Genomic DNA, 27,866 nt, shown 5'->3' on the forward strand with positions numbered 1-27,866 from the left:
CCAATGGTTCGTGGGGCTAGCGCCAATGGTTCGTGGGGCTATATTTTTCACTATTGAAACCTTTGCGTGGCCCTACGGAGCGATTTTACAATACAGGGAATTTCTCCATTTTGTTTGAAATTCGGCATACTCACTAATTTTGACCCCCTAATCACGAATCTGCAGTCAAAATTTGGCGCTCACACGTGGAAATAGCAAAATAATCGAAATTAAGTTCTTATTTCCACACCCTCGATTTCCGAATTTCCCGCCGGTTCCGGGCTCCGCCCCTGGGGTAATCGACCTACCGCCCCCAACCGCTATCGCGGCCCCGCCTATATCTATAGACTCCCTGTTAAGGGCATGTTAGAAAGTGGCCGGATTCACCTGCCCCGAAATAAGCGCCAAATTTTAAGTGCAGATTCGTGATTAGGAGACCCAAATTAGTAAGTAACCGAAAATTCACTGCCACATTTTGGACATTCCTTTCCTCTCTTCACTACCCCGTGTTCAACCAAAAACTGCACATGGTTCTCCACGCCCGGAACAAATTTGACCACACACCCACCACACGCCATCCTCCTACCTCCCGTTCCACCGTTCTAACTCTCGTCGCAAACGCAGACAGTTCGAAACACTGGATACCAACAAAACACAATCACGACGCGTCACGACGGTGTACGAAGGTGATGGTGTACGAACGTGATGGTGTAGCAAGATGTACGCGCCAACCGCTATCTCCGTCGGAGAATTAATTTTCAACGAACAACATGAATTTCAGCTGTGAAACATTCCCAAATCACACAAAACACCTTCCTGATGTTCGACAATGCTACAGGAACTAATTACGGTAAGTAGTTTCTTCTGTAAAAATAAATAAATGTGTCCGAAGGATAGTAAATTAGTACCAAACCCTTCGCTGCCCAAGTTCACATTTAATATACCAATGGTAGTCTATGCTTTTTTTAAAAAAAAAAAATAATGGAAATGCCAAGTTACGAAACTTTGGTTCAAGAAAAACGTCTTTCATCCTACTTTTCCCTTCGAAAGTATGAATAGTGTTGTTACATACTAGCTACTATATAGGCTACAAGGCCAGTGTCATTACCACGAGTTCAACGCATTATAACATGAGAAACAAAGCGCCATGCAGTATTAGATTAATACCTTCATGTTATAAGTATTTGGTTTCGAAAAATAAGAAAATAAGTGAGGGGCCCACTCCACGATCTTTAGCTCGCCAAAAATTTCTCAATGTTTTTTAACTGGGCCTCACATATAAAGTGACGGAGCTCATGTAAATTATGTGAACATATTATAAAAATGTATCAGAAATAAAATAATGAGTAACCAACAATTAGAAACTTAGCATAATTCATTCATACAAGCTTTTCATTTAGGCCGTGAATTTCCCAGGTAAGTATACATAGGAAAATCCGTATAAGTTCCCTGCTACATAACGTTGACTACAGAGGGATATAACTTACCACTTGAGCTTTGTATCCAAAGATTTAGCGTACTATTAGGTTGTGTCATTTTTCTTAGTGGTTCCTCGTTTACGTACACGATAAAACAAGGAGATTACACCTCACACTACAGTCTTTGATCAGTTCATAATACGACCACCGAATTCAGTAATCTTGTCGCTTTACCAAAATGGCGACGGTGAAATCTCCAACATTTCTTGCATGGAATTTCACTAGAACGTTAAAAACATGTGAAGGTTGATGCCACTTTGTTGTAGCATAATAGCTCATGTTTCAAACAGTGCATAGAGCAGATAATCAAACCGTAAATACACACATAAAACAATCAAGAAAATAGAGCGATTTCGTGCAAATACTCCTGAGATGAGCTTGGCGGCAGGCACAAAGCTAAACAGCTGATTGGTTAGAGTTTATCACGTGTCCATTCCCTGATCTAAACACACAGAAACAGATAAAATGGACCGGAAACTGTGTCTACTTCTCCAATGTCATTGGATAGTTCGAGGAAGTGTTCCTTATTCAGTTCTTTAATTCGATGCAGACCGGCAAAATGGTAGAGGAAATAGCAGCGACGCTGCCAGACAATGTTTTAGAAGTTATATTTTCATATTTGGACCTACATGATCTCAGGAACTGTTCTCTCGTGTGTAAAAAGTGGTACAAATTTTTGAACGATGAAAATAACGACGTATGGAGGTTACACTGTGTTCGAAAATTGGCTGAAGAAGCACTCAAGTCGGATTTATTGTCGTCTGTGCCGACATATAAAGCGAAATTGCGAGCTTTTTATCACGCGTGGAACCCAAATGACTGCTCAAGAAATGTGTATATAAAGCCCAATGGATTTACGTTACATAGAAATCCAGTGGCACAAAGTACTGATGCTGCTCGTGGAAAAATAGGTTTTAGGCATGGTAGACATGCATGGGAAGTTATATGGGAAGGACCACTAGGAACTGTTGCTGTAATAGGGATAGCCACCAAAGAAGCACCGTTACAGTGCCACGGTTATGTTGCGTTACTAGGTTCCGATGACCAAACTTGGGGTTGGAATTTAGTGGACAACCATTTGCTCCATAATGGAGATTCACAAGGAAACTATCCTTTACTAAATAATGCACCTAAATATCAGGTGTGTGCCGCATACTATTTTCCCCTCAGAGCATTTAAGTTTATACCTTGTGTATGAGTTTCATCATGAGAATCAACAGTGTTAAGTGTTTAATTTTGTAAGCTTGGTTATATGCATACAAATACCTGTGGCTTATTTATATCTAAACTGCTACATGGAAGAAGGGAAGTATTTTGGTAAAATTTCATAATTTAATTTTCAGCAATTTACAAACTTATCCATGGAACATACTAGCAGCTAATATGCTAAGTTTTTAGTTGGTAGCAGATTGGAAACTTGTCAAGTGATATACATTTTGAGGAACCCCCCTCCCTCAGAAATGAGCATTTTTTTCTTGCTTGTTTAAAAATCTGTTTACTTTATTAAACATAAGCTTTGTTTCAACCTGGAAAGAGTGGTTCTACCTTGATATTGGTAGGGGCTCAAGGATTAAGTCACATATATCTAATACAGTACATGACATGCATCAGATGTCATCAATATGTCAATGATTACATATTACGGCCCAAGTTCCTTTTGTTTTATTGCGATTTAATCATGCTACGAATGTAATTTTTACATGGTTCTATTTCGATGTACATCTGTTAACACATACTGCGGAGTTTTAGCGATTACTTAAGGTTTTGTTCAATATATGCTTTCGTGGTTAGGTAAGGCAGGTTAGGTTTGTATCCCTTAGCATTAAAATAAAGTCCTTAAATGCATTCTACTAGGGTTCCGATTTACTTCTACATTCATTCCCACGCTTCTATGATATTTACTGTCGCTTCTCGACGGAGAATATCTTGTCCATTAGAAGTGCGTAAGGTAATTATCAAGTTGTTTTTTTTCAACATAAATAACTTTTTTCGAGTCCAAACAGTGCTCATTACTTTAAGGAAGGTTCAAATTTTGTGTGACAATGATTTTCAAAATTCTACGATAATTGGTCTTTGTGCTGGAGAAATCATAAAACAATTGAAACCGTTACCATTTCTCCTAGCACAAAGACTAATTATCGTAGAATTTTGGAAATCATTGTCACACGGAATTTGAACCTTCCTTGGTTTTTGTGCTGGAGAAATCATAAAACAATTGAAACCGTTACCATTTCTCGTAGCACAAAGACTAATTATCGTAGAATTTTGGAAATCATTTTCACACGGAATTTGAACCTTCCTTAAAGTAATGAGCACTGTTTGAACTTGAAAAAAGTAATTTATATTGAAAAAAAACTTGAAAATTACCTTACGCACTCCTCATGGACAAGATATTCTCCGTCGACAAGCGACAGTAAATATCGTAGAAGCGTGGGAATGAATGTAGAAGTAAATCGGAACCTTAGTATAATGCACTTAGGGACTTTATTTTAATGCTAAGGGAACCAAACCTAACCTGCCTAACCTAACCACGAAAGCATATATTGAACAAAACCTTAAGTAATTGGTAAAACTCCGCAGTATGTGTTAACAGACGCACATCAAAATTGAACCGCGTGAAATTTGCATTCGTAGCATGATGAAATCACAATAGAACAAAATGAACTTATGCCCAAGTGTTCAACCATTAAATGGTAAATTGAACACCTTCACAAAGGTAAAGAAAGTAAACAGATCCATTTAGCAAAGCGAAGTGGCCTATCTTGATTTTTTTTTTAGTAGTAGAAAGAAGCTAATTAGAATATTCAAAAAGTATAAACACATTTTCCAGGAGAATAACCTTACAACTGCCTGTACATCTTGGTGCGAGCTTTGGCCTCCTCCACCAACAGCCTCCATTCATGTGTATCTCTTACCAGCTCTGTTCATCTTGTTACTTTCATTGATTCGATGTCAGATCTCACATCATCTTGCCATCCCAGTCTGGGGTGCCCTCCTCTTGAGTAGATCCTCTAGTATTTAACAGGAAAGAAATAAGTGAAGTGGGTCCAACTTCCAATTGTTTAATTGGTATGAATTTACAATACTGGAAGTATCTCTAATTGCTTTCATATTCGGCATACTCACTAATTTTGGCCTCATAATCACTAATCTGCAGTTAAAATTTGGCGGTCACATCTAGAAATTGAAAATTACCTTGTCAATTATCGCTATGATTCTCCATACACTAACGTGGAAACGATGTGAAGGCTTCTTCCTTTTCACACAACGGTCTTGCTACCTATGTTGCTCAAGTGTTGTGCAATAAGTGAGAGCGTTGGTAAGCATGTGAGAAAATGGCATCTTGCGTAAAGGTGGAAAACATGTTTGCCCCACGAACCATTCACGGTTTGGTTAGGCAAGCATAGTTAAAATTAAGGTCATCATAAACATAGTTTTGAAACGCTAATCATTGCAAAAAATAGTTTTCTTCATAAATCAAGGGTGTTTACTCCGTTCACGGACCCACTTTTTTTTTTTTTTTTTTTTTTATACTTATTTTGCAATTTCTAGATGTGACTGCCAAATTTTAACTGCAGATTCGTGATTACGAGGCCAAAATTAGTGAGTATGCCGAAGTTGAAAGCAATTGAAGATACTTCCGGTATTGTAAATTCGCTCCGTTTAATTCTGAATTTATCATGCACATACACACATTTTTTACAAGGTTCAATTTCTATGTATGTTTGTCAACACATGCTTCAATGTCTTAGTGATTACTTACTGCATTTTACGGGAAATGATTTTCCCTTCCACATACTCCTATATGATTCTTTGTTTGCAAACAACCATTTGTTTACTGTCATCTTGAATATGGACTATTGCTGCTATTTACTTCACGTGCATGGTATGCAAAAGGGTATTTTGTCGCTAAATACTTTTGTTGTTAGGTTAGACTGGTCATGTATAGGGTTTATAACGTTAATAAAATGTCCCTAAATCATTTTGTGGGTTAGGTTTCGGGCTTTTAACATTAATAAAATATCCCCTAATCTTTTTTTTTTTGTTAGATTAAGTGGATTAGGTTTAGAGGTCTTAGCATTAAAATTATGTCCCTAAATGCTTTTAATATCTGATTATGTAATATCTGTTCTTGAGCATGAAAATCCATGAAAACTTGTTCCACTCAACTGGAACCAAGAACACATACTTGTGTGATCTACATTTGAATTCATAATTTCCCTGGTAAATAATACTTAGTGAAGCTTTTCACTGTGCTATTTAGTTTCTCCAAGCTTCAAACTTACTCCCTAGTAATCCTATAAATCTTGCTGACAATCAGTAAATATTCCGGTGACGTCGACACTTGGGGTAGCAATCAGTGGCGAGCTCAAGAGGGGGTTGGTGTGGCTGATACCCCTCAATGATTTTTGTTACTTAGCGTCGCTTTTTTCTCACATTTGGTTTATTGCGAAGATGATACAATAAATTAATGAAGGGACAAACACAAAGAACACCCATGCCCAGGTCGGGGTTCGAACCCGAAACTCCTGGTATCGTAGCACGCTGTGATAACGACTCCCCCACGGTTGGTTGATTTGGTATTTTAAGTCCAATTTATGCACAGAAACAAAACAGGTAACAAAACACATTTTTTTTTGTAGTTTCTTCAATAATATTCATTTGGCTTCTTGAGTTCTGAGATACATTTTTCATTTCAAATTATTTCATTATTCACTGCAGAGTACAACACATAGGAACAAGAATGCGCGCTCATCGGGTTCAAATCCTGGCCTGGATTGTTCATATGAGGTCCCTTCATCAATTTCATCACATCATCCTCATTTTCGCTATAACCAAATGTGGCAGAAAAGCGAAGTAAAATAAACCAAACCAACAACAATATGAATGTGCGTTCTCTTGCCCAAATAAATACATCAGTTGGAGGCCAAGATATTAGTATATATTAAAAAAAAACACTACTAAAACGAGAGCCTGAGCAAATATTTTAAATTTAATCATTATATATTCCATATTTGAAAAAAAATAAAGAAAGCATAGCATTATTGTCTACACATAACACGTTCCCATTTCATAAATAATAAAACTACAACCCATATTATACATACATATTGTACAACGTGTAATAGAGAGAATATAAGTACTGCAGAAAATTTTCGCGTGAGTTCTTTAGAGGATTTATAAAGGAATCGAATGGAAACCAATCCCCTATCTGTCCTATAGGAGATAGACTGAGGGACCTGAAAGCACGGGCTTTCAACCTTAGCAGCGGGAGCGAGGGGGCAAGGGAGGGAGAGGCAGAAATCTTCCCTTTTCCTTCGGAAACCCGTTTCTACCTGGAACTGCTAAGGTGGAAGAAGAGTAAGCTAGGCCAGTTTTGTCCGCGGATCACACCGAGGGAGGAGAAGCGCGTGAAAATGAAAGTGTGACATATGAACTGTGGCTTTAACAAGACAATAAATATTGTGATTTGAAAATAATTAGAGATGTGAGATTGATTGATCTATCTCTGCTAGACTAGCTACTCCTCAGTGCACGTCACTGAAATATTCAGAACCATTACATATACTGTTAATTGTAAGACGGATGAATGAAGACTATGCACCTGCTTTTTCATTAACTGAAACTGTATGAAGAGATGTTGCATAATTATTTTTATATACATTTTTGTTTTAACCTTTTAAAATGGGAGCAGCAGGTCATGACTAAGATTCTATTATTTTCCCAAAGGAACTCTTGATATTTATTTCATTTTTATTTGTGTATGCATATTCGGGTATGCATACTTAAATTTCGATTCAATGCAATTATTGTGAGTTTTTTGGAAGCAAGTCAAATTAATTGATTTGAATTTGTAGCTGTGTTTCTTTCAAATATAATTATATGTAGAAAAATCGTCAGTGAATGAAAACTCTTTCTCCCATTGCCACGATAGAAGAAATATAAATAGTTTTGTTTATGGAAAGGAAAACATCATAAACTTCAAATTAATACATGAACCTTTCTAAACTGTTGTTAACAAATTCCTTAACAGTTCGTATATTCATCAGTTAATAACTGTCAACAATAATAAAATATTAACGTTTAGTATTTACCAGATTATTAAGAAACGTTGTTGAGTCTCTCTTTCTCCTTTCCTTTGCTCTCGTTTCTTCCGCCACAAGCTGCATGTGTATTTTGTTCACTGAAGATGTCACAGTTTCCATATAGCACATTACTCACTGGATCATCTGGGTCGTAACCATCCATCAAAGAAAACATAGAGTTACACTGAAAGCTTTCTACTTCTCTGGATTCTTCTGGACTGGACATGAAAAGAGGATAGGATTAGGCAAGCACAAGTTTAGTGACACTAAGAATATTCTCTCAAGTAGCGTTCTTTGCAAACGTTGACTACAAGGCGTTGTACTGCATTGGTTCTTCCTTTTTCTTCAATGACGCAGCAACTCTAATACCTGCTTCATCTGGAGTTTCCCCTACCGTAATGGAGTTACTAATGAAAGTCTTACCCTGCAGTGCTTCATCCTCCTCTTCCTGGCTTTTGCGAATCAAATTCTCCTCCGCGATGCGAAAAGTTTCACGATTTGGGCAAATCTGGTTTCAAAAGAATTAAGATGGCAACAGTCTCCACCGGGTATCGAACCCAGGATCCCTTGATTATAAGGAGGCAATGCTACCACTGCACCATCGTTCCCCAGTGTGACTGGACACCTTCAGAATAAGATAGACCCGATTAGGCGACTTAGCTCTTTTTTGTCAAGAGCCAGGCTTTGGCCTCCCTGGACTTCTTGCAGGTTCCAAAGGAAATATTGGCGAAATGCCGATGCTGAGAGGAGGGTGCTTCACGTGTTTACAAAAGTAAACAACGGTTTGTGGGAGGGACTGTGCAGTGCGAGTTTTCTGAGTGGTGTCTTTCATCTTGATGTTGTTTTCGGGCATTGTCAATTAATTAATGGAGCTTGCGGGTTCATCCTATCTGTACAGTGTGTGTAATTGTGTGATAGAAGATATTTTGAAGCAATCTTTCGGTTTGTTCTTTTGCAGAAAAAGCGAAAGGGAGGCCAAAGCCTATTTTGAAAGATTTAAAAACCAAGTCGTCTGCTGGATATGACCGACATGTCAATGTTTCTTGGTATAACGACTATCCGTGGTTATGTGGATGTGCCCAGTTGTCGCAACTCTTTTGTTGGCCATGTACTCTGTTTTCGGGTGAAAAAAAAAAAACGTGTGGAATTCAGGTGTGGATAACACATGGACCATGACCATGACGCACCCAGAAATTCAAATTCAAATGAAAAACTTCACTTTATGACAGTATCATAGAACTTTTTTGATTTGATTTGATTGATTTTGCTTCGCTTGTGCCACTTTTGCCTAATTTGCGAAGGTGGAGATGAGTGATGATATGATGAAATTGATGAATAGACATCACAAACGTCCATGCCCAAGCCAGGATTCGAACCCGGGACCCCAGCATCATATAACTATTTTCAAAGAAGAGTCATCGGATTGATCTGCCCTATAAGTAGCCTTCGATGTTTCTGTAAGCATCAAATTACGTATTATTGTGTAAACATCCAATGTTTGCGATTTCACTTCAGTCCTTATGTCAACATTTTTTCCTGATTAATAACTTTACCAAAATATAGTATTGAATTGCAGAGGTACCAGATTAATATTATATGAACTACTTGGAAGACATTGGTGGGGGAGGGGGCATGAGGTGGGGAGGTGCCCAAGTCTCTCTTAAATGTCCTACTGATAACTGGTAACACTTTTAAAAATCCCACGCCACGCCACTGCAGGCCATGCTATGTCCCCAAAACGTGAGATGATTCTGCTGCTGTGGAAAATCATGCTGTGCAGCTACCATGTAATGACAACTTTTAAGATATCCAAAACTCCATTGCTACAGAAATGTTGTCCCTCGTTCTCTTACCTAGCATTCTCGGTTTCATCCCTACTGAGGGGCCTATGTAATACCAACCTTTGAAAGTGGTAGATATATTGCTGGACCCTGGATAAATAGTACCACTGTAAGAATTAGAATTATTAATTCCTTCTTCTTGGATGAAGTTCAGCCATGGCTATAATCAGCGCTTGAAGTAGAAAGTGTTAGCTGGGGATGTTTGGTCAAGACTCGGGATTAGCAGGAGGGTGCTTTGCAAAAATTGTTCTAGCTGGGGGGTGGGAGATGCCATCCGCCACATCTCCCCTCACTTCAACTTTTTTTTTAGTAAAATTATGAGTTATCCTTATTAAACTAACCACTCGTATTCAGTGTATATTTTTTAAAATTTGAAATGTAACATGAAGTGTTGACTTTTCTTGGCTGTTTGAACTAGTGTGATGTTGAATTCAATGTCAACTGGGAACATATGTTCAGTGTTATAGAAATTTTATTGTAGTTTTTTAATGTTAATATTTGTATTAATTGACTTCATGATATTAATGTGCAACGTCAACTTGGTGAGTTAACCTCATTAATATTTACTATTAATGTTAATACTCATCAGAATTGTTCTCTTTTAGAGTGCTTACAAGATAATGTTTCCCCACATCCTATTGTTTTAAATTGCATTTTTGCCATGTTAGAAACCTGTGAAGTTTTATTTTTAAGACAATTTTTACTGTACTATGCAGCAAGTACAAGTAAGTAAATTTGTAGTACACCCATATATTTTAAATAACAATACATTGACACTTTTTAAAAATTATTAGGCATTGCACATTCTTGGTGGTAGATGTCCTGAATATATTCATTTGTAAATTTTTATTATAATTTTGCAGGTGGGAGAAAGAATAAGGGTAATATTGGATTGTGATGATAATACGCTATCATTTGAAAAAAATTACGAGTTCCTTGGTGTGGCGTTTCGAGGTGAGTTTATTTGTTCTGTTTTTCTTCTTCTCTTTGTGTGTGTTTGTAAATATGATGAAATATTATCTTAATCACAATTTTATTTATTGTCTTCATATATTTGGAGTTTCTTTATTAGACAGTAAATTACTTAAGGAAAGTATTGACATGTTTTTGAAATGTACCCGTACATAGGAATCTTATTTCTTTTTCAAATTACTATAATGTGAATTTGAATAAAGTCCTTTATCATATTCTGCCACAACACACATAAAGATGTACAAATTAACAGGTTAAAATAAGTCTCAAAATTTACTAAAGCAATGAAACTTGGTAAAGACACGATCAGATTTGTTTTCAGAGTAAAATTATTTTATTGAAATTCTTTGTCATTGTCCATATCACCACAGTGTTTATTTTATGAACTTTGATTTGTATATAGAAGCACAATGTTACGTTTTTTTCAAAGCATACATTTGTTATACATACAGGCCTAACAAATATTGTCACCTAGATAACAATTGCTTTTTTTTTTGTAATTAATAAACAAAAATCCTTGAAATCTGTTGCATTGTTAAATTTAATTTCTGTTTCTTTTATTCTTTTTACTTATTTCTCCCTTACTTATCCTACTCTTTATGTCCAGATTTAATGTATCACAGGTAATGGGAAATGTATTTCACTTTTCATTTGTTTCTAGATTATTTTAATCGACTCATTGCTTATATGGTAGTTATTCTTTCATCTTTCTGTTGTCTTCCTAAAAGCTTCCACATCCCCATCTTGTTTTTTAGCACCCACTTCCTTATGATCATTGTGTCTTTTTTCCTAATGTCCACTTACAAGAGTATGTTTACGGATTCCTTTACCTATTCTTCCTTCTTTGATGTTGTTCAGTTATTCCTCCAATGTGTCATGCCTCTAATGTCATTTTAAGTGTTCGGCATGTTCTTCTTGAATGTACAAATTTTGCTTTCCTCAGGCAGACTTTTAATCTTCTCAACTGTTTATCATGCCTGTTGGGAGATGACTGACTGGGTTGGCAAATATTTTTAGCTTTTTGAGAATAGCTGGTCACTTCACTGTCTGTGAGGAGTTTTTAATGTATTCTTACCTTTTTAATATGTATTGTTTGTCTTGTGCAGGTCCCTTTACAGCCTTGCACTTTTAACTATTCCCAAAGGGCTTTTTACACCCCCTTTTTTAACCCTTAAGTAAGAATTTTAGATAAGGTGCCATTTCCCTGTATATGAAGGGTGCAAAATGGCCATATGTACCAACACACCCAAAAATCCTACCTCACTCTTTTTTTGAATCTTTGTTTTCCTGTTTCGCCAAAAATGATGTTTCTCATTACCTTAAATTAAACACCACTGTTTAACGCTACCATTATTATCAGAACGTGAAATCTAGACCTTTCTTACCACTCGACTCCTCTGTTGCAATGCATGTGTGCTGAAACCATCTCAGTATGTGTGCGTGTGCCTGCTTCTTCTCATGAGGCATCAAAACATCTATGGTGTTACGTAAGGGGTGGACAATCACTCGACAATGCAAGATTCAAACGGTGTGCGGCAAATTGAACGTTGACAGCTCTCAGATTCACTTCTCTGGTTCGAGTCGGAGTAACACTGATGTGTCCTCACATGTTTAAAGCTCCATCAAAGCCAAAATCCACTAAATTATTCATATTCAGGCTTAAGCACTCACAAGTCTTCAAAGTTGCCTCTGTCACAGCTTCAGTCATGTCATATATCGGCATTAATCAAAGGACATCTTTTCAAACGTAGCTGGATCGTGAGAAAAATTAATGCAGAGTGAAATCTCTTCAGTTTCCAACACATCAAAGTTTCATCTCCCAATATGGTAAAATGCTGACTCATTTATGTCTTGACACTTATATATATATATATATATATATATATATATATATATATATATATATATATATATATATATATATATATATATATATAACTCACCAGAAGTTTTTGTCATTTCGTATTGGAGACTGAAGCAAGATGTGTTCTTCCTGCAGGTTTGGATATGATCCTTTAGGGTGTTTGTTGCCTACAGTTGCACCTAACCTTAGCGAAGCCCTAATTTCTCATCATTGTGTCTTGAATCTACAAGACTTAGGAAGATTTCAGACTGAAGGAACATGCAACATATGTTGTTTGGAATGAGCCAATCAACAGCAATGTTTCACACTGTAGCGGCACAACAAGCTGCACAAGCAGTGACGATGTCAGAGGAGGGGCAGGGGGGGTCAGATACTTTGTCCCTCCCTTTCCACCCAACTGACGTTAATGAAATATGAAATAATAAGAGTATGATGATTTTCACCTTTTGTAAGTGGTGTATTCTGCACGATATCACTTTTCCTGCTTACAATACCAACTTGACTAACAAACATTAATTCTGTTTTAGTATATATATGTGTGTGACTTTCCTTCAAGTTCCAGCACCGACCTGGGCATAGGTGATTTCTCATTCATTTATGTCCTGTAATCTTTGCAATTAACCGAAGTTTTAACCAGTTTTGAACTGGAAAAATGTTTAAAATGTGGATGGTTTTAAAACATCGTGAACGTTCTGAGTACCTCAAAACATCATCAGTAGTAAGGGCATATTATTCTAACAGAGGATGTTAGTGGCAACGCAAATTAGTGAAACTAATTCAAAGGTGATTCAAGAAAACCTACATTACATGTCAGTTGTGGATGCATCAGGGTTTCTTACTATTCAAGGACTTGCTTTTCAAGATGATGATGAGTCTGAGGCAAGCCTTAACAGAAAGAATTTCTTGGAACTCTTGAAGTTCATTTCAAAATGAGGTGATATTATTTGCAATTGTATTGAACTTTAACCTTAAAATGCAAATTATACTCACAGTTCAACTCAAATCAAATTTATCTCCGTAATGTACACACTTATTCTCAGTAAAATAAGCCAGGAAGTGGAAGAGGCGAATCTATTCGCATTGATGACCGATGAAACAGAATACATTGGGAGGAAGGAGCAGGTGTCACTTTTCTGATATTTGTATCGCGGGCAGGAAAAGAACGCTTTTTATGATTTGCCACTCTCAATCATTTGATGCAGGTTCGCTCTTTGCACATATCAAAATCAAAAGAACTTATTTCCAAGAACTCCATAGATGCCTGTAATTGTGAAGCACAAACATACGTTGGAGTGGTAGAGTGAGAGGTGAATTATGAGAAAACTGTAACCTTTTTTAGATCTTTATTTCTGTGATATACTGCTGGACAAAAAAAACCGGACACTTGCATTTTTTGTGATAACGCATAAATTCTGATTCGAAGGCTAACTAAATGTTGCAGAAATTATTGGAAATAAAAAAACCTGAATATATTCAACAGAAAGCAAATTAAAATTTATTGTTAATAAGTTAAATTAGAACATAAACGAAAGTTACAGAAAACTACCAAAAAAAATTAGAAAAAAAAATCTTAGCAATATTTTGTTTTAATATTGTTAAGTGCTACTGGTGGGGTATATAAGCTGTCTAGTAGCGGGTGTTACCTCCCCTGCCATCAATTACAGCTTGTAACCTCCGTGGCATACTTCGAATAAGGTTGGCAATCACTTCTTGGTCCAATTGCTCCCATTCTTCTTGAATAGCAAGTGTTAGCTCTTCAATTGTTCCTGGAACTATTGCACGGTTTCTGATATGTCGTTTCAGTTGATCCCAGACATGCTCTATCAGATTTAGGTCCAGACTTTGTGGTGGCCATTCTCATCGCGTAATCCCAACTTTGTCCAGGTACTCCGTGACAATATTTGCAATGTGAGGAAGCGCATTGTCATGCATAAAAACAAAATCTGGGCCTATGAATGGTGCATATGGTACTACATGATCTGCAAAACATTCTGTTATATACCTGCGAGCTGTCATTGCCCCATTCTCTACAAGAACCAACTCTGTACGTCCTTGTAAAAAAATACCTCCCCAGACCATTACACCACCGCCTCGAAAGGGTGTTATTTCAACGAAACAACATTGTGCATAACGCTCACTAGGTCTTCTGTACACTTGTTCACACCCGTCTGATGAACGTAGGTTGAATTTTGACTCATCGGAGAATAAAACCTTTTCTCACTGCTCCACATTCCAATGTAAGTGTTGTGTAGCAAATTCCAGTCTTCGCTTCCGGTGACGTGCTAACAACCTGGGACGTGTAGCCGGTCTCCGAGATGATAAACCACTTTCATTTAGTCTTCTACGAACTGTTCGTGAAGAAACCACAGCTCTATGAACATTTCTCAAACGCCGTGCCACAATATTTGAAGTCGTACGACGGTCTCTTAAGACTATGATACGCATGAAACGATCTTCCCGTGCTGTTGTGCATCGTTTCCGACCAGAACCCGGTCTTCTACCATAGGAACAAGTTGCATCATACTGTCCGAGAGCTTCATTGATAGTACTTTGTGCTATATTTAGCACCCTAGCAATATACGACCATCATCACGAAGAGCTACTGCTTTTACTACCTCTTCACGTCTCATTTTCAAGCTAGCAAACTTACAATACACTTGCAAGATAAACACCAGAAATGACAATATCAATAATATCTGTTACTATGGTTACTATGAACCAAAATTCATGCCTCTCTAGACATTAAACAAAATAACATCAACAGGAATTGAAAATCAATAAATTAAAACAAAATTGCATGAAATTAATTTTGAGCCTGCTAGGTGTCCCAAATAAGTAAATACGAGTAAATAAATAAATAAATAGTAAATGGAAAACTATGCAAAATGTTCAATAATGAATGTTCAATTGTTCAATACTTAACTGAGAGCGTAATTCATAAGTAATTGCAATTCAGATGTCAAATATTAAGGTGTCCGGTTTTTTTTGTCCAGCAGTATATTATTTCCCTGAAAGGTGAAACACAGATTTTGCCCAATGGGATGGTATGCCAGAGACCCTGATTTGGATCATTGTCAAACATGCATTTTTTGCTAAAATTTCTGCATATGCAACATCATCTTGCTTTCTCTTCTCGATATTCATAAAATTTTCGGCCTTAATGGTTGCCCCTTTGTGGAAGTTAGTGTTTGAGTGCGTGTCAAAACCAGTTGACTTCAAAGTCCTTTTTATCCAATGGATAGTCTCAGACTGCATACATAAAATTTGGTCTCGGCACAAATAAATCATCACTTAAAACTTTGCCTTTCAGTTGATGTGTGGAACTTTTTTTTTTAATAAACGACTCCAATACCTGGTACTGTTGAAATATTCACTTTAGGCACCTCTTCGGCTCTTGATCCAAACTTGCACTACAATGAGACTCTAGGAGTTCCATCGTCATCAAGCTTTGGACCCGAACTGAAACTAGTAGTAGACTTCGGTACTTTACTGGTAAATGTGTCACTAGACCTCTTCATTTTTGAATCACTAGATATTATAGAACTGTCAATGGACACTGATCACTAATTGACTCTATGAACTGTCACACTTACCCCTGAAGTCTGATTAATTGATTCTGTTGTACAGATTAACCAGGAAATTCAATCCACACATTTATATTCTCATTAGATTCTGGAGTGTTCTGCAGATAAAATGTTCCTTTAATATTGCCAGTACAGGGTGTCTACCAGTCAAGAATTTCAAGAAAAAGTCATGAAATTATGCTGGTGGGCAAGCATTTTTGCTATTTTTTACTTTATATTGAATTTACATCGTTACATACAAGGGTTATTTTTTATGTAAGGTCCATTTTGCAATAAAAACGAAGTAAGTAAATGTTTTTTTTTAAAAAAAAACTTTTTTTTTTCTGAATTTACATACACTTCTCTATTTTTCTACATAATTTACTTGACAGTTTAAACATTTATCGTAACGAACTACGAGTTTTTGGATACCCTACTCATAGAACTCTGCCACCTGTGATGATAGTCAGTTACTCACGGTCGTTTTCACTTCTTCACCAGTTGTCTATGTCTAAATGCTTGCCACCCAGGAAGGTCTGCAGATGACAGAAGAGGTTTTAGTGGCTAGATGCAAGGTCTGGACTGAATGGCTGATGATCGAATACCTCCCAGCCAAAAGATTCGATCAGATCTTGAGTTTGAGCTGCAGCATGTGGACTTGCATTGTCATGAATCAGTACGAAACTGGCTGACAGCATTGCACACCATTTGTTCTGGATTTCTTGACGAAGTTTTCTTGGGGTCTCAGTAGGAAGCTGAGTTAATTGTTGTTCCTTGTGGCAAAAAGTCCATTAACCAAACACCCTGCCTGTCCCAAAACACAGTTGCCATGATCTTGCGCTTTGAAAGTGTCAGTTTTGCTTTCACTTCGACCGGCTGCGAGATATTCGATCATCCACCATACAGTCCAGATCTTGCACCTAGCGACTACCACCTCTTCTGCCATCTGCAGACCTTCCTGGTTGGCAAGCGTTTAGACACTGATGAAGAATTGAAAATGACCGTGAGTACAGGCTATCATCACAGATGGCAGAGTTCTATGAGTAGGGTATCCAAAAACTTGTAGTTCATTACGATAAATGTTTGAACCGGCAAGAAAATTATGTAGAAAAATAGAGAAGTGTATGTAAATTGAGAAAATAAATGTTTTTTTTTTTAAAAAAAACATTTACTTCGTTTTTATTGCAAAACGGACCTTACTTAAAAAATAACCCTCGTATATACCTGTACTGGGATTTGTTAAAATTGAATATTTGCAAATCTAAAATTGTATTGAATTGTGGTTAAGATTTGTTCACTTTGTTTCTTGAGAATTGCATTCTTCTATGCAATAAATATTAAATAAAGTAGTGTGGCCATTGCCCATCCAGGATGAAGTCTGAAGCATTAATTTTTACATTCATTAATAATTAAAGCAAGTCTAAATCTCTTGTTAAAATACAGCTTCAGTTTTCCCTTGTGGTAGGGGTTTTTCATTTAATAAAAATATCTATTTTCTTTATTTTTTTGCAACTATACCTAAGTAGGGGTCAATTAAATAAATGTTAAGGAAAAAGAAAGAAAGGTCAAGAATTTGGGATTTGTTATTTTGGTAGACACCCTGCAGTAGATTGACTCCACCTCCTATTCAAGAACATTCCCTCTCGCACTTTCCAGCAAATGAATAATCCAACGAACTGTCTAATTTGTCGATTCATAGCGCTATCTTCGACAGTGCTTTGTTGTGCAGCTTCCAAATCCTGACAAATCTTTACGCAATGCTCATGCTCACTGCATGAGCTTACACACCGAAAGCTCAAGAAAAGTTTATGTGCATTATCATCAATAAGAGGGTTATCCCTCAGGGTTCTTGAATATTCTCCACCTGGCCTCGATAATTATTCCTGTCCTTAAATTATTGTCACAATATTTCATTTCACACATGCAATAAACAAAAAACATCATTTTATCTAGTGTAAATGTCAAAATTTAAAGGGGGGGGGGGTGGGCTCGAAGCCCTTCCCCTGGATACGTGCCTGTGTGACAGGTCAGTTACAGGAAGTTGCCGTTGAAAACAGTCATATTGTGTGTCTCTGACTGCTGTTGTGATAGTGGAAGGGGGGGGGGGGTCATTTCCATTTTAGACCAGGTGTTTTTTTGACAAATGAGGCATGGTTTCATAGTGAAAATGTCTGTAGCCAAAATTAACCTTGGAGCACCGAAAACCCGCATCTCTTTATTGAGTCCTTTGCATCCTACGGAAATTGGCATCTGATATGCCATCTCATGGCAACGAATAATCGGGCCTTGTTCTTTGAAACAACCGTGGTTGGTGAGACCTAACAATATATTGTCGGGAATTTCACAACCTTACTGCAAGAGATGAATTCACTGCTGGATACAGCAAGACAGTGCAACCTGTCATACAGCAAACTACATCATAATGATGCTGATGGATTTTTTTGTTGACTAAGTCATGTCTCCAGTTCTTGGCAGTCCAGACAACTATTTTTTTTTTTGGTGGACACTTGAAACAAAAACCTTGTACAAAAACAATTCATACACCTTGGATGAGCTGTAAATGAACATCTCTTATTTATTTCCATCATCTTTCTACTGTGGGTCCTGTTTTAAATTGAGCACTCTACACAAAAATTCAATTTATGCTGATTACAAAGAAATTGAATCTTTCATTCACTTATGTTGCGAGCAGGATTTAGTTTTTATTCTCACTGTTGATGTATATTCTTAAGCCAGTGTGTGTGACTGATCTAGCCAGGTCATAAATTTTGGGAACAAGTGGGCAAGTAGAGGGTGAGTCAGAATGGTGGTTGATTACATGTGTGATTGTGTGCTGACACTATTTGATTTACTGGGAATGGAATAGTAGAATTTGAAAGATCACCTTTGTAAGAAGATGTCATGCTCCAGAATTTCGTCAACATTATCTGTACAATCATCCAAGATGGCACTCAGTGTAGAGCAGCATGGGCAGTTGATTACAAAAATAACCCAGAGGCTGTGAGACTGGCAGAATGTTTATTTCAATGCCATTGGAAAATGGAGGAAACAGCTCCTTGCAATGGAAAGCAACAAAACCTCAAGGCATGCTTCTTTGCAGCAGCAACTGAAACATTTGTGGAAGCATTTGTCTTTAGCTCAGAGAAATTGACTCACCAATGTGCACATGAGTAGAACATGATTCAGTACAATGTTTCTAGTGTTTTGCAACACGACTGCTTCAATTCAAGAAGAAAGTTATCCTAATCCTGGGCTCATGTTCCATAGTGTGGTGGGGGACTCCCCAATGGCATAGTGGTAACCACTGTCTTGTAATCAATGGGTGCCTGGTTTGATACTCGGTGGAGGCACATAGTGGTTTGGATCCCACTTTTAACTGTAGGTCGAATCCCAATTAGCCTATTTGTGCAAAAAGTGGACTTAAAATAAAAACTAAAACAAACATAGTACGGTGGCTAACTTTTCGTGTCTATGTCATTCATCATTAATGTAAGTGGAGATCAGTTTTGAATCTAAACTAAATTAAACTTGTGGTCAGCGCATGGGGTTTCTGGCTTTCGTGATCATATTACTTTTTAAGTAGCTCCCCAATTGTTCTCACGATGCTGGGCCAATGCCGAAATTTTGGAGGCCCCCACTTGGAATCGAACCTGGGACCGCTAGCACCAAAGACAAGAGTGTTAACCACTTTGCTATGGGCAAGCCCTCAGTTTTGAATCAATAAGATAAAATAAATGAGCAAGTGCTGGTGTTGACTATCAACATTTGGCTTGCAAATGCTACTACTAATTTGGTTCCTGTAATTCAAGAGTGTCTGCACAACACACGATCCAAAGTGACTTTCCCTCTAGATATATGTGACCATTTCTGCAGAAGACATATAGTCAGTGTATCTTCCAAATTCTTGAGGTTCTTCTGAGATGGTGTAGGATCATGTGATTCAACCAATAGTTGATTAATTTCACTTTACAGCTCGGTTGTTGAATCCAAGAGGACAAATATTAATTATATGTATATGTAAAGCCAAATTTTGCTGACTTCGTCAACAACAGGAACGACCCTGTAAGACACCTGAATGTCAACCTCTCTTCCACCCAGGACTTATTGTTGCAGACTAACAAGGTTCTGGTGTTTGGACCCACAACCAGTACAAACCTCTGTGGAGCTCATGTGTCGTCGTATATGTTTGTGATTTTCCCTTCATCCATTTCCCATCATCATGAATAAAAAAAAATAATAATAAAAAACTTAAATAGCCAGTCTTCGTGGCGGCGTGCCACGATTCCAGAGGTCCCAGGTTCAAATCCCATCCTGGGCATGGGTGTTCTTTGTGAGTGTCCCTTCATCAATTTCATCATATCATCACTCGTTCTCATCTTTGCAATTAGCCAAAAGTAGCAGAAGTGCGAAGTAAAATGAACCAAATCAATGAATCAAAATTAACTAAGTCTGCAACATCCCAGCCACCTGAAAATAGATAAGATTGTTTCCGCAATTGTTATGATTGGCATCTTGCATTTTCTGAGAGAACCCAGAAATAACAATCCACGAATTGTTTCTTATTTTGGGTTTCATGCCAGAAGTAACCTGGTTAAGGCTGGTGGTTGTAACAATTTAATTATGCAATGAGGCATCTGTAGTAGGTTTTGCTTTGAAAAAGAAACTGCCCATATTGGTATGTACTTTACAAAACCAAGGTATATGAATCACACTAGAGTGCTGCATCGAGGCTTTTTTACTCGATCGTCTAGTAGTTCGCACGGATAACGCTAGATGTCTTACGGAATCTACTGTTTCTCTGCTCGAGCGAATAACGCCCTTGAACATTCAAACTCGAAGCCCAGTAGTTCACGTACAACCGTAATTTGTCTGTGATAGTGGGTGCCTTCAAATACACTTCGTAAGGTGAAAGAGACAGTGAAATTGAAACTAAAAGTGAACATAATCATCATCTCCATGTAAAAATGTAATTTAGCCTAATCTTACCAATACATAGCAATATATGAAAATGAATAGATGATTATGGGCTGAAACTACCAACGTGAAATTTACACATATATTTGTAGGATTATTGTCACATTGATATGATATTTGATATTCTATATATTCGAGCGAATCTCGCTCGATCGAGTTTGAGCAAGCGAAAGTGATCCAATGCAGTACTCTAACTCACACCTTTATATTCATTAAAATAGTAAAAAGGGGAGTGTTATTGCAAGTTACAGCTATTTATTAAAATTGATTGTTATAGTTGTTCAGTGCTAACAGAACATGATGAGTACAATTGGGAGCTACTTGAAAGCAGTAGTAGGGCCTCTGAGATAACAAGGTTCCTTGTAATGGTGTCCTGGGTTCTTACCCATCGAGGCACATAGTGGTTCAACCTTTAGAGGATGACCAGCCTAAATTTAGAAGTCCATGTGTCTTTCACTACATACGGGTCAATGTATTGACCACGACCATGTAGCAGCAATTAAGCATGTCATTTTTTCAAAATATTTCAGTTCTTTCGTGAAATTTTGAAGATTTCGCACTTTTCGTTGCACAATTTAATGTTTAAATCCTATTAATTTCGAAGAACCACTGTCTTCATTCACAAAAGGGTACGCCATGCGAAGTGCGAAATCTTCTAAAGTTCACGTAAGTAATTTTAAACTGTGTTTACCGCTACCATTATGAATTTCAGTTCTGTCTGTTTTGTTTATTTGTATACATATGAGGGTATGACATACTCGAATCACAAAACAATATATTTATTGTTACAATTTTTAAGAAATGCATTCTTTTTTCATATCAATTATTTTCCTCTAAATATTGTAATGTAACTGATAAATGTGTATTATTCTTCAATCATCAATTTTTGCTGATACATTTTACTTTTATGTGTAATAATCAGTGGTTGTGATTAGGAGGGGTGTGGGGTCCAGTTACCCCCCTCCCTTATTTTTCTTGACTATGGTCTGTAAATGCTAAGTCTTATCTACCAAGAAAAAATAAACTGTCCTTGCCCTCCAGTTTTTGTACCCAATCACCTCTACTGGTAATACTGAAAACAAAACACATTGTTTACAATGTGTGGAAATTAGAAGTCCAACCAGAAATGTCCAATTTTGGAAATTACCCAAAAATTATGATTTTTCAGAAATTGTTCATATTTGCAGTTTTTATTTTCGAAAATTGCACCATGACGATTTCCTGTCCTTTTTTTCCTGCAATTTTTCCAGAAATGATTTCCATAAGATGGCAACACTGCTTTCTGTGTACATTATTATTTTCCCTAAGAAGTTTCTGCTTATTTTCATTGTGATATTGCATAGTTGTAGGAATGTGCCACTGCTACAAACTACATTTTTTTCATTCGCTTTGATCTATTGTGATCACAAGGGCATGCCAAATATAAATTTTTGTGTAAAATTTCGATTTTCTTCTTCTTCCTTTAACTTCCGTTACTGAGAGGAAAAATATATAAATTTCACCTCCACTAATATGTAGTCCTGTCATTCCAAAAAATACAATACAATTTTTTTTGTACATCACGGCTAGTTTGAAAAGAGCATGTGTTGAAAAGTTTCCATTCAGAGAGACTAACACACGTTTCACTAAAGCTTAAATCAGGTTCATTCCCTATGTGTGGACTTAGTTAAAACTGACAAACCTGAAATCAGTAGTACCAGACTCCGTTCTCAAAAGCCAGAAAACAGTGGTGATGAAACTCGATGTGGTCACCACTCCAATGTTGGCAGGCCATGTCGCTGTTAAGTCTGTTGCATCTCAGAGTTAATTTTGTTTTTAGTTTTACATTTATTAGCAGTTTTACCCGTGCACATATATGTATTTGTGGCTGATACAGATTAATATAGACCATGCCTACTTCTTTATTTACAAGGGTCAGTCAAACGTTAATTGCACTAGCATGAAAGAAACAGTGTATGAGATATGGAGGACAATTCTTGTATTTACATGAATGTACACTACCAAAACTACATTTCTACATAATCGCAAAGTCTCTTCAAACATTTGTCATAGCGTGACATGAGTTTCTTGTTCAATGAATTCCCACCCAACTTTTGATAACCATTTTTGCATCACAGTTTTAAATTCCTTATCAGAATGATAACGTGGCTTTGCTAGTTCTTTCATAGGCCCAAAGGCATGAAAATCGCAGGGTCCAAGGTCTAGACTATGAATCATTTCATAAACATGTTAACATTGTCCCTGATTGCTGCATTTGAGAGCCTTCTCGCTGGTAGTCGTCCTCAATATATTTCCATCCATTCTCAAACAACACGCACCATTGTGTGATCTGGTGCGAAATTGCTTTATCACCACACACCTCATGCAATTGGTGATGAATCTTAGTTGGGTTACACCTTCTTGCCCACAGAAAATGAGTCACTGCGTGCACTTCCAGTCTGGATGCTACTTGCAACTGACATGACATGTTCACCACTGATAATATCCGATCCCTAACAGCCATGGCACAGCCACTATTCCACCTTTTCAAGGGGACTGTGAGCAGTGTTCCCAGCCATGTTCATCAATATGTCTCTTTCTGACAAAATGTTATGGATAAGTGATACTTATTTTTTGACTGACCCTCGAATAAGGACTTATACTTTAGGTGTGGTGTATGTTCCTTTTAATATTAATATGTAAACAATTTAAATTAACAAATAAATGTGTTTGTTTTTCCTTGCAGGGTTACCTGACAAAAGACTATATCCCTCGGTTTCAGCAGTGTATGGGAACACAGAAGTGTCTATGGTTTATCTCGGTCCTCCATTGGATGGTTAACAGTGAAGTGTCTTAGAAAAACAAAGAAAACAAACCAAGACAAAAAAAAGTTTTATTACGAATGATGTGAATATTTACATACTCTTTAAGTGATGATCTTAGGGTCTTTGACATTTTTACTATCAGCGACTTGCATAAGCAAAATGAAAATAGAAACTGTGTTATTCTAATAAACATTTTGTACTGCATTTCTCTTTGATTCTGTATGAACAGAACCATTGGGATGCAACCTTATTCTTCAAGACTGCAGACATAGATGGCCAAACAAGGGTGATTATTGTTGATATTTGTATTGTAATTTTTCAGACAGTTTAGTGACAGGTTTTTTCACTTGAGCTCATCGCGTGCCAAAAAAAGCATAAAAATATGTCCATTTGCATTTCTTTAATGTTTTTTAATGTTATATTTTGTCACTGCCATCTTTTGTTAGGCTTGTATATTACAAAATGGTGCAGATTTTTTTCATACTGAAAAGAAATCATGTTTTTCTTTCCATGTCCATGTGAGAATTAGCTGGGATGCTCAGTTAAGGAAATGATTGAAATGGTTTTATGTAAAGTTTTCCTATAAAGATTCAGTGAATGGTCACATGCTGCCGAAGGTTCTTTGTTTTCATTTGTGTGCCTTGTGCACTGAGAACATAGGTTTCATTGAATGCTTACGTCAGTAAACAAGTTCATTGCAGATTTTTTAAGTCGTCAATATAATGTGATAACTAAAATATGCATCGACTCTGCTTCGTAAAAGATATATTCTATTTTTATAAAATAGACATAAATCCTCTCATATTCACTAAGCTAAATGTGACTCATTCACTGAAAGGAGCATTGTCACATGACTGAAAATGTGCTCTAGAATAGAAATGTCAAGTTGCCGGAATGCGTCGTTTTACGAAGCATGCTTTAAAAGTTCCAGTCCATTTGGACTTTTTTTTTCTGTTTGCTGTTCATTCCAATGTTGCCGTACTCATAATGGTTATATCCATCCATATATTCTGCTGCATGTATTCTAAACTTTAAGACTACCAAAATTTAACAAAGCTACCAAAGAGTCTTTTCTTAGTCTTTGCAGTTGGGTTGTCATTTTTCTATTAGTGAAATCCATCCTATTGTTTGGTGAGCCAGTAATTTGCTATGAATTAGAGTTTATAGAAGATATATATATATATATACAGAGTGTCCATCTAAAGCTCCAACATTAATTTGAATGTTCTAGCATCTAAAAAGCTTATCCAAATTGAACGCCAGTGAAATGATGAAAGGTTAAATCCAGTATCTCAAATGGAACTAGATCACCCCATGTAGAATGTTCAATTGGTTCATAAAAAGATACTCTTTCCTCATAACTTTTGTTCTTGTTGGCTTCTTTACATGGCACTCGCTCAATATTTTCAATTTCCAACATTGATTAAGTAGTTCATCGTCTCTGTACTGCTTTTCAACAATATTTTCCCATTATCTTTTGAACTAGCTATTTCCTGCTTTGCCTATCTGAGCATAAAATGGACTTAAACTTTTTTATAACTTTTTTGTTCTCTTTCTGAAGCATGCCATTTGTGGGTAAAGAAAAATATCGAGCGTGCATTGAAATTATTCATTTGGAAAAGCATGTACACAAGTAGTGAAAAATGTGGGCTATATTGAACACAAACAAGATAATGTTTGAAAATGAAAATATGTTCATTTTTCATTCAAATTTTACAGTTTCACTTCCAACCCATGTAAGAAGGGTATTGTTCATGTATCAATAAAGCAATGTTAAAATATTGATATTATAATATTAAAATTGCTAAAAACAGGTCAAACATGTGATTATATTAAATAAAATCTTACATTACTTCCAGTAAACGTGGATAATATTTGGAAATACTGGCGTTCAGATTCATGCATTATATAGATACGCATTTAAGATATATTATTCTGATAGGTGTAAATTCCAGTACCAAATAGACAAAGATGTACAGCCATGTTACAAACAATAAAATGTAGATCAGATTGCATTCCTTCTGTAATATAATTTTTTACATTATGTGTCATGTGCTTCTTTTTCAAAAGTTACAAATGATATGCACATAAACAATACTTAATGGAAGTTTAAATTCATTTCATTAGTACCTGATCAATAATTTATTGTATGTGAAATGGCTCCCGTGGATTTGATCTATTTATAAGCTAAGATTGATACACTTATTTTTATGTATAGTTTCTTAGAGAGAGCATGAATTGGATTTCTTGATCGAACAAAAACGTATGCAATATATGTTTCTTCCATTGAATGTAAAAAAATTGTTTCCTGCATGTCTTCCTGTATTTTTGTTAAGGTACAAAATTAGGAAAATATCTTTTTATGTGGTAAATTTTACAATTTGGTTAACAGAAGCTTGATGTTCATTTGTCATGAACAAATAAATTGGCAATTGCAAATGACAAGATAGAAGACTATTACATTTTTGTTGGATGTATTTTACTGGTTTTGTTACAAGTTATTTTGGATGACTTTTTCATTATGTTCATGCAGTTGGTCTAGTCAGTTGTTGGATGATAATCTTTGTGAATGACAGATCATTCCATTATGCCATTTTTCTGTACATATTATTTGTGTGTGTGTATATATAATTTTGCTGGCAAAAATTTAATAGCCCTGTATACGACTTTAATTTTTAAAAATGCTTTTGGTTATCAAATTATCTGGTCAGTGTATTCTATTTTCAACTGTTTTTGCTTAGAAAATGTCTTGCAATTTTGGAAAATATCTTGTAAGGCATGACTATGTGATTGTTCTCCTTCACTTGGAACATTTCTATACTGCACAAGTCAAGTGCAGCTGAAGAAGACACATTGTAATAATGTCAAAACACTACAAATGAAGGAGTTCAATCTCAGTAAAGAGTTTGAATAATTTCATCATGGCTGTGGTTATATGAATGCTTATGAAGACTGCTCCTAGATCATCTGGGTAATCTGTGTGTGTTTAAATTCATTCTTATTTAAATGTTTCTAATAGGAAAGGGGTTTACGGTGCCTACCTAATAGGCAACAACTAAGGGAATTTATAGAGAGGTTGAACTAGCTATATGAAATAATGCACGCAGAGGATAAATTGTATCTTGCTGAAATGACATGAAAATTGTACCTCAACCAGATAATGGACATTGGCATTCCATGCAACTGCACTACAACAAAGCCAAAATCTGGCTTCTCCAGTTTTTGCAACGTGGGCGTAAAACTTGTACAGAGATCTAAGCTAAGTTGTATGGAAATTGTGTGGAGACCAGAGATTAGCTAGGTAAATTTCTCACAATGTAGCGTAACTGGTCAAAATTTCCATTCTACCTCTTAAATGGAAGTCATTGCTGATACCAATGATCTAAGTGTAACAATCTTACTTCATTTGTACAAATCTAGATCTGGTTAAAATCTTCATTTGCCACCCAAGAAAGTTTAATAAGTGCTTCTTTTTCCTAATGGGATCAGAACTGGAAATTTTACAAAAATCACAATGTTCAGGATGGAAAACATTTCCCATTTACCGATGAAATTAAGAAATGCATGATATTTCCTGACACAATTTTCCCGCGAAGTGATTGATTTTGCATTTCTGGTGTAAAGACTGCCATTTTCCAAGAAATTTTCAATACTTACACTTGAGAATTAATCACTTTTAAGACAACATTTGAAATTTTCCAGACTGTTCAGAAGCCCATAAAACTTGGAAATCATTTTCCAAGGTGGGGATCAGGGTGAGAATTTTCTTTCCGAATCCTTCAAACTACTGCTCTTTTCTATTACGGTGAATGAGAAGTATTTGCGATATCAATCTGAGTAACAAATTACTTGCAAACCCAGGGACAACATTAGCTGCTTTCAGGGAACTGTTTTACCGACTGTAGATATCTCGGCCTGAAGTAGAAGTGAGATGGTTATGGTTAGATTTTAACAGGTGGTGCTAGTGTACATCGTTTGTGCAGAAATGCCAGAAGAAACAGACACCAAGACACTGCTGATAATCATGCTTTTTCATGTTACAAAAGGCTAGCTAGCCAGAAGCCTTCTTTCTGTACTGTTACTTTGTTGAAGAGGTTTTCTCGGACAATCAGCCAGGTGATATCCGGAAAGGCTTCCGAGCTTTCGAGAGCTAACGTCACTCTCATCTTCAGGGAATGAAGTGAAAGATGAAGATGAGAGTGACGTTAGCTCTCGAAAGCTTCAAAGCCTTTCCGGAAATCACCTGGCTGATTGCCCGAGAAAACCTCTTCAATATTCGCCACCAGGAAAGCTTCAAGAATTGTT

General features: G+C 36.6%; 2 protein-coding genes across 3 annotated transcripts in view; one reads left to right on the forward strand and one right to left on the reverse strand.

Annotated features, from left to right (window-relative positions):
- Window positions 1-1,847, reverse strand: part of Dp (transcription factor Dp) — an 89,296-nt gene extending 87,449 nt beyond the window's left edge. For both annotated transcript variants that reach the window (XM_083118293.1, XM_083118292.1), the window contains exon 1: window positions 1,467-1,847. In XM_083118293.1, coding sequence (XP_082974419.1) covers window positions 1,467-1,515 — 49 coding nt within the window. In that variant the 5' untranslated portion in view covers window positions 1,516-1,847. The remainder of the gene's footprint in view (window positions 1-1,466) is intronic.
- Window positions 1,848-2,004: 157 nt separating this feature from the next.
- On the forward strand, window positions 2,005-27,711 carry Fsn (F-box synaptic protein). Its single transcript, XM_083118294.1, has 3 exons — window positions 2,005-2,598; window positions 10,248-10,338; window positions 23,483-27,711. The coding sequence occupies exons 1-3, from the start codon at window positions 2,017-2,019 to the stop codon at window positions 23,575-23,577; spliced, it is 768 nt and encodes a 255-aa protein (XP_082974420.1). The 5' UTR covers window positions 2,005-2,016; the 3' UTR covers window positions 23,578-27,711.
- Window positions 27,712-27,866: the final 155 nt, after the last annotated feature.

This window comes from Lepisma saccharinum, chromosome 3 (genome assembly GCF_977018435.1).
Source record: "Lepisma saccharinum chromosome 3, izLepSacc3.1, whole genome shotgun sequence".
NCBI lineage: Eukaryota > Metazoa > Arthropoda > Insecta > Zygentoma > Lepismatidae > Lepisma > Lepisma saccharinum.

What these genes read in the sequence shown, in the direction of transcription:
- Fsn (XM_083118294.1), top strand. Translation starts at nt 2,017, where the DNA reads ATGGTAGAGGAAATAGCAGCGACGCTGCCAGACAATGTTTTAGAAGTT. An exon ending in ATAATGCACCTAAATATCAG is followed by an intron (nt 2,599 to 10,247) that starts GTGTGTGCCGCA and finishes ATAATTTTGCAG; the next exon opens with GTGGGAGAAAGAATAAGGGT. An exon ending in CCTTGGTGTGGCGTTTCGAG is followed by an intron (nt 10,339 to 23,482) that starts GTGAGTTTATTT and finishes TTTTCCTTGCAG; the next exon opens with GGTTACCTGACAAAAGACTA.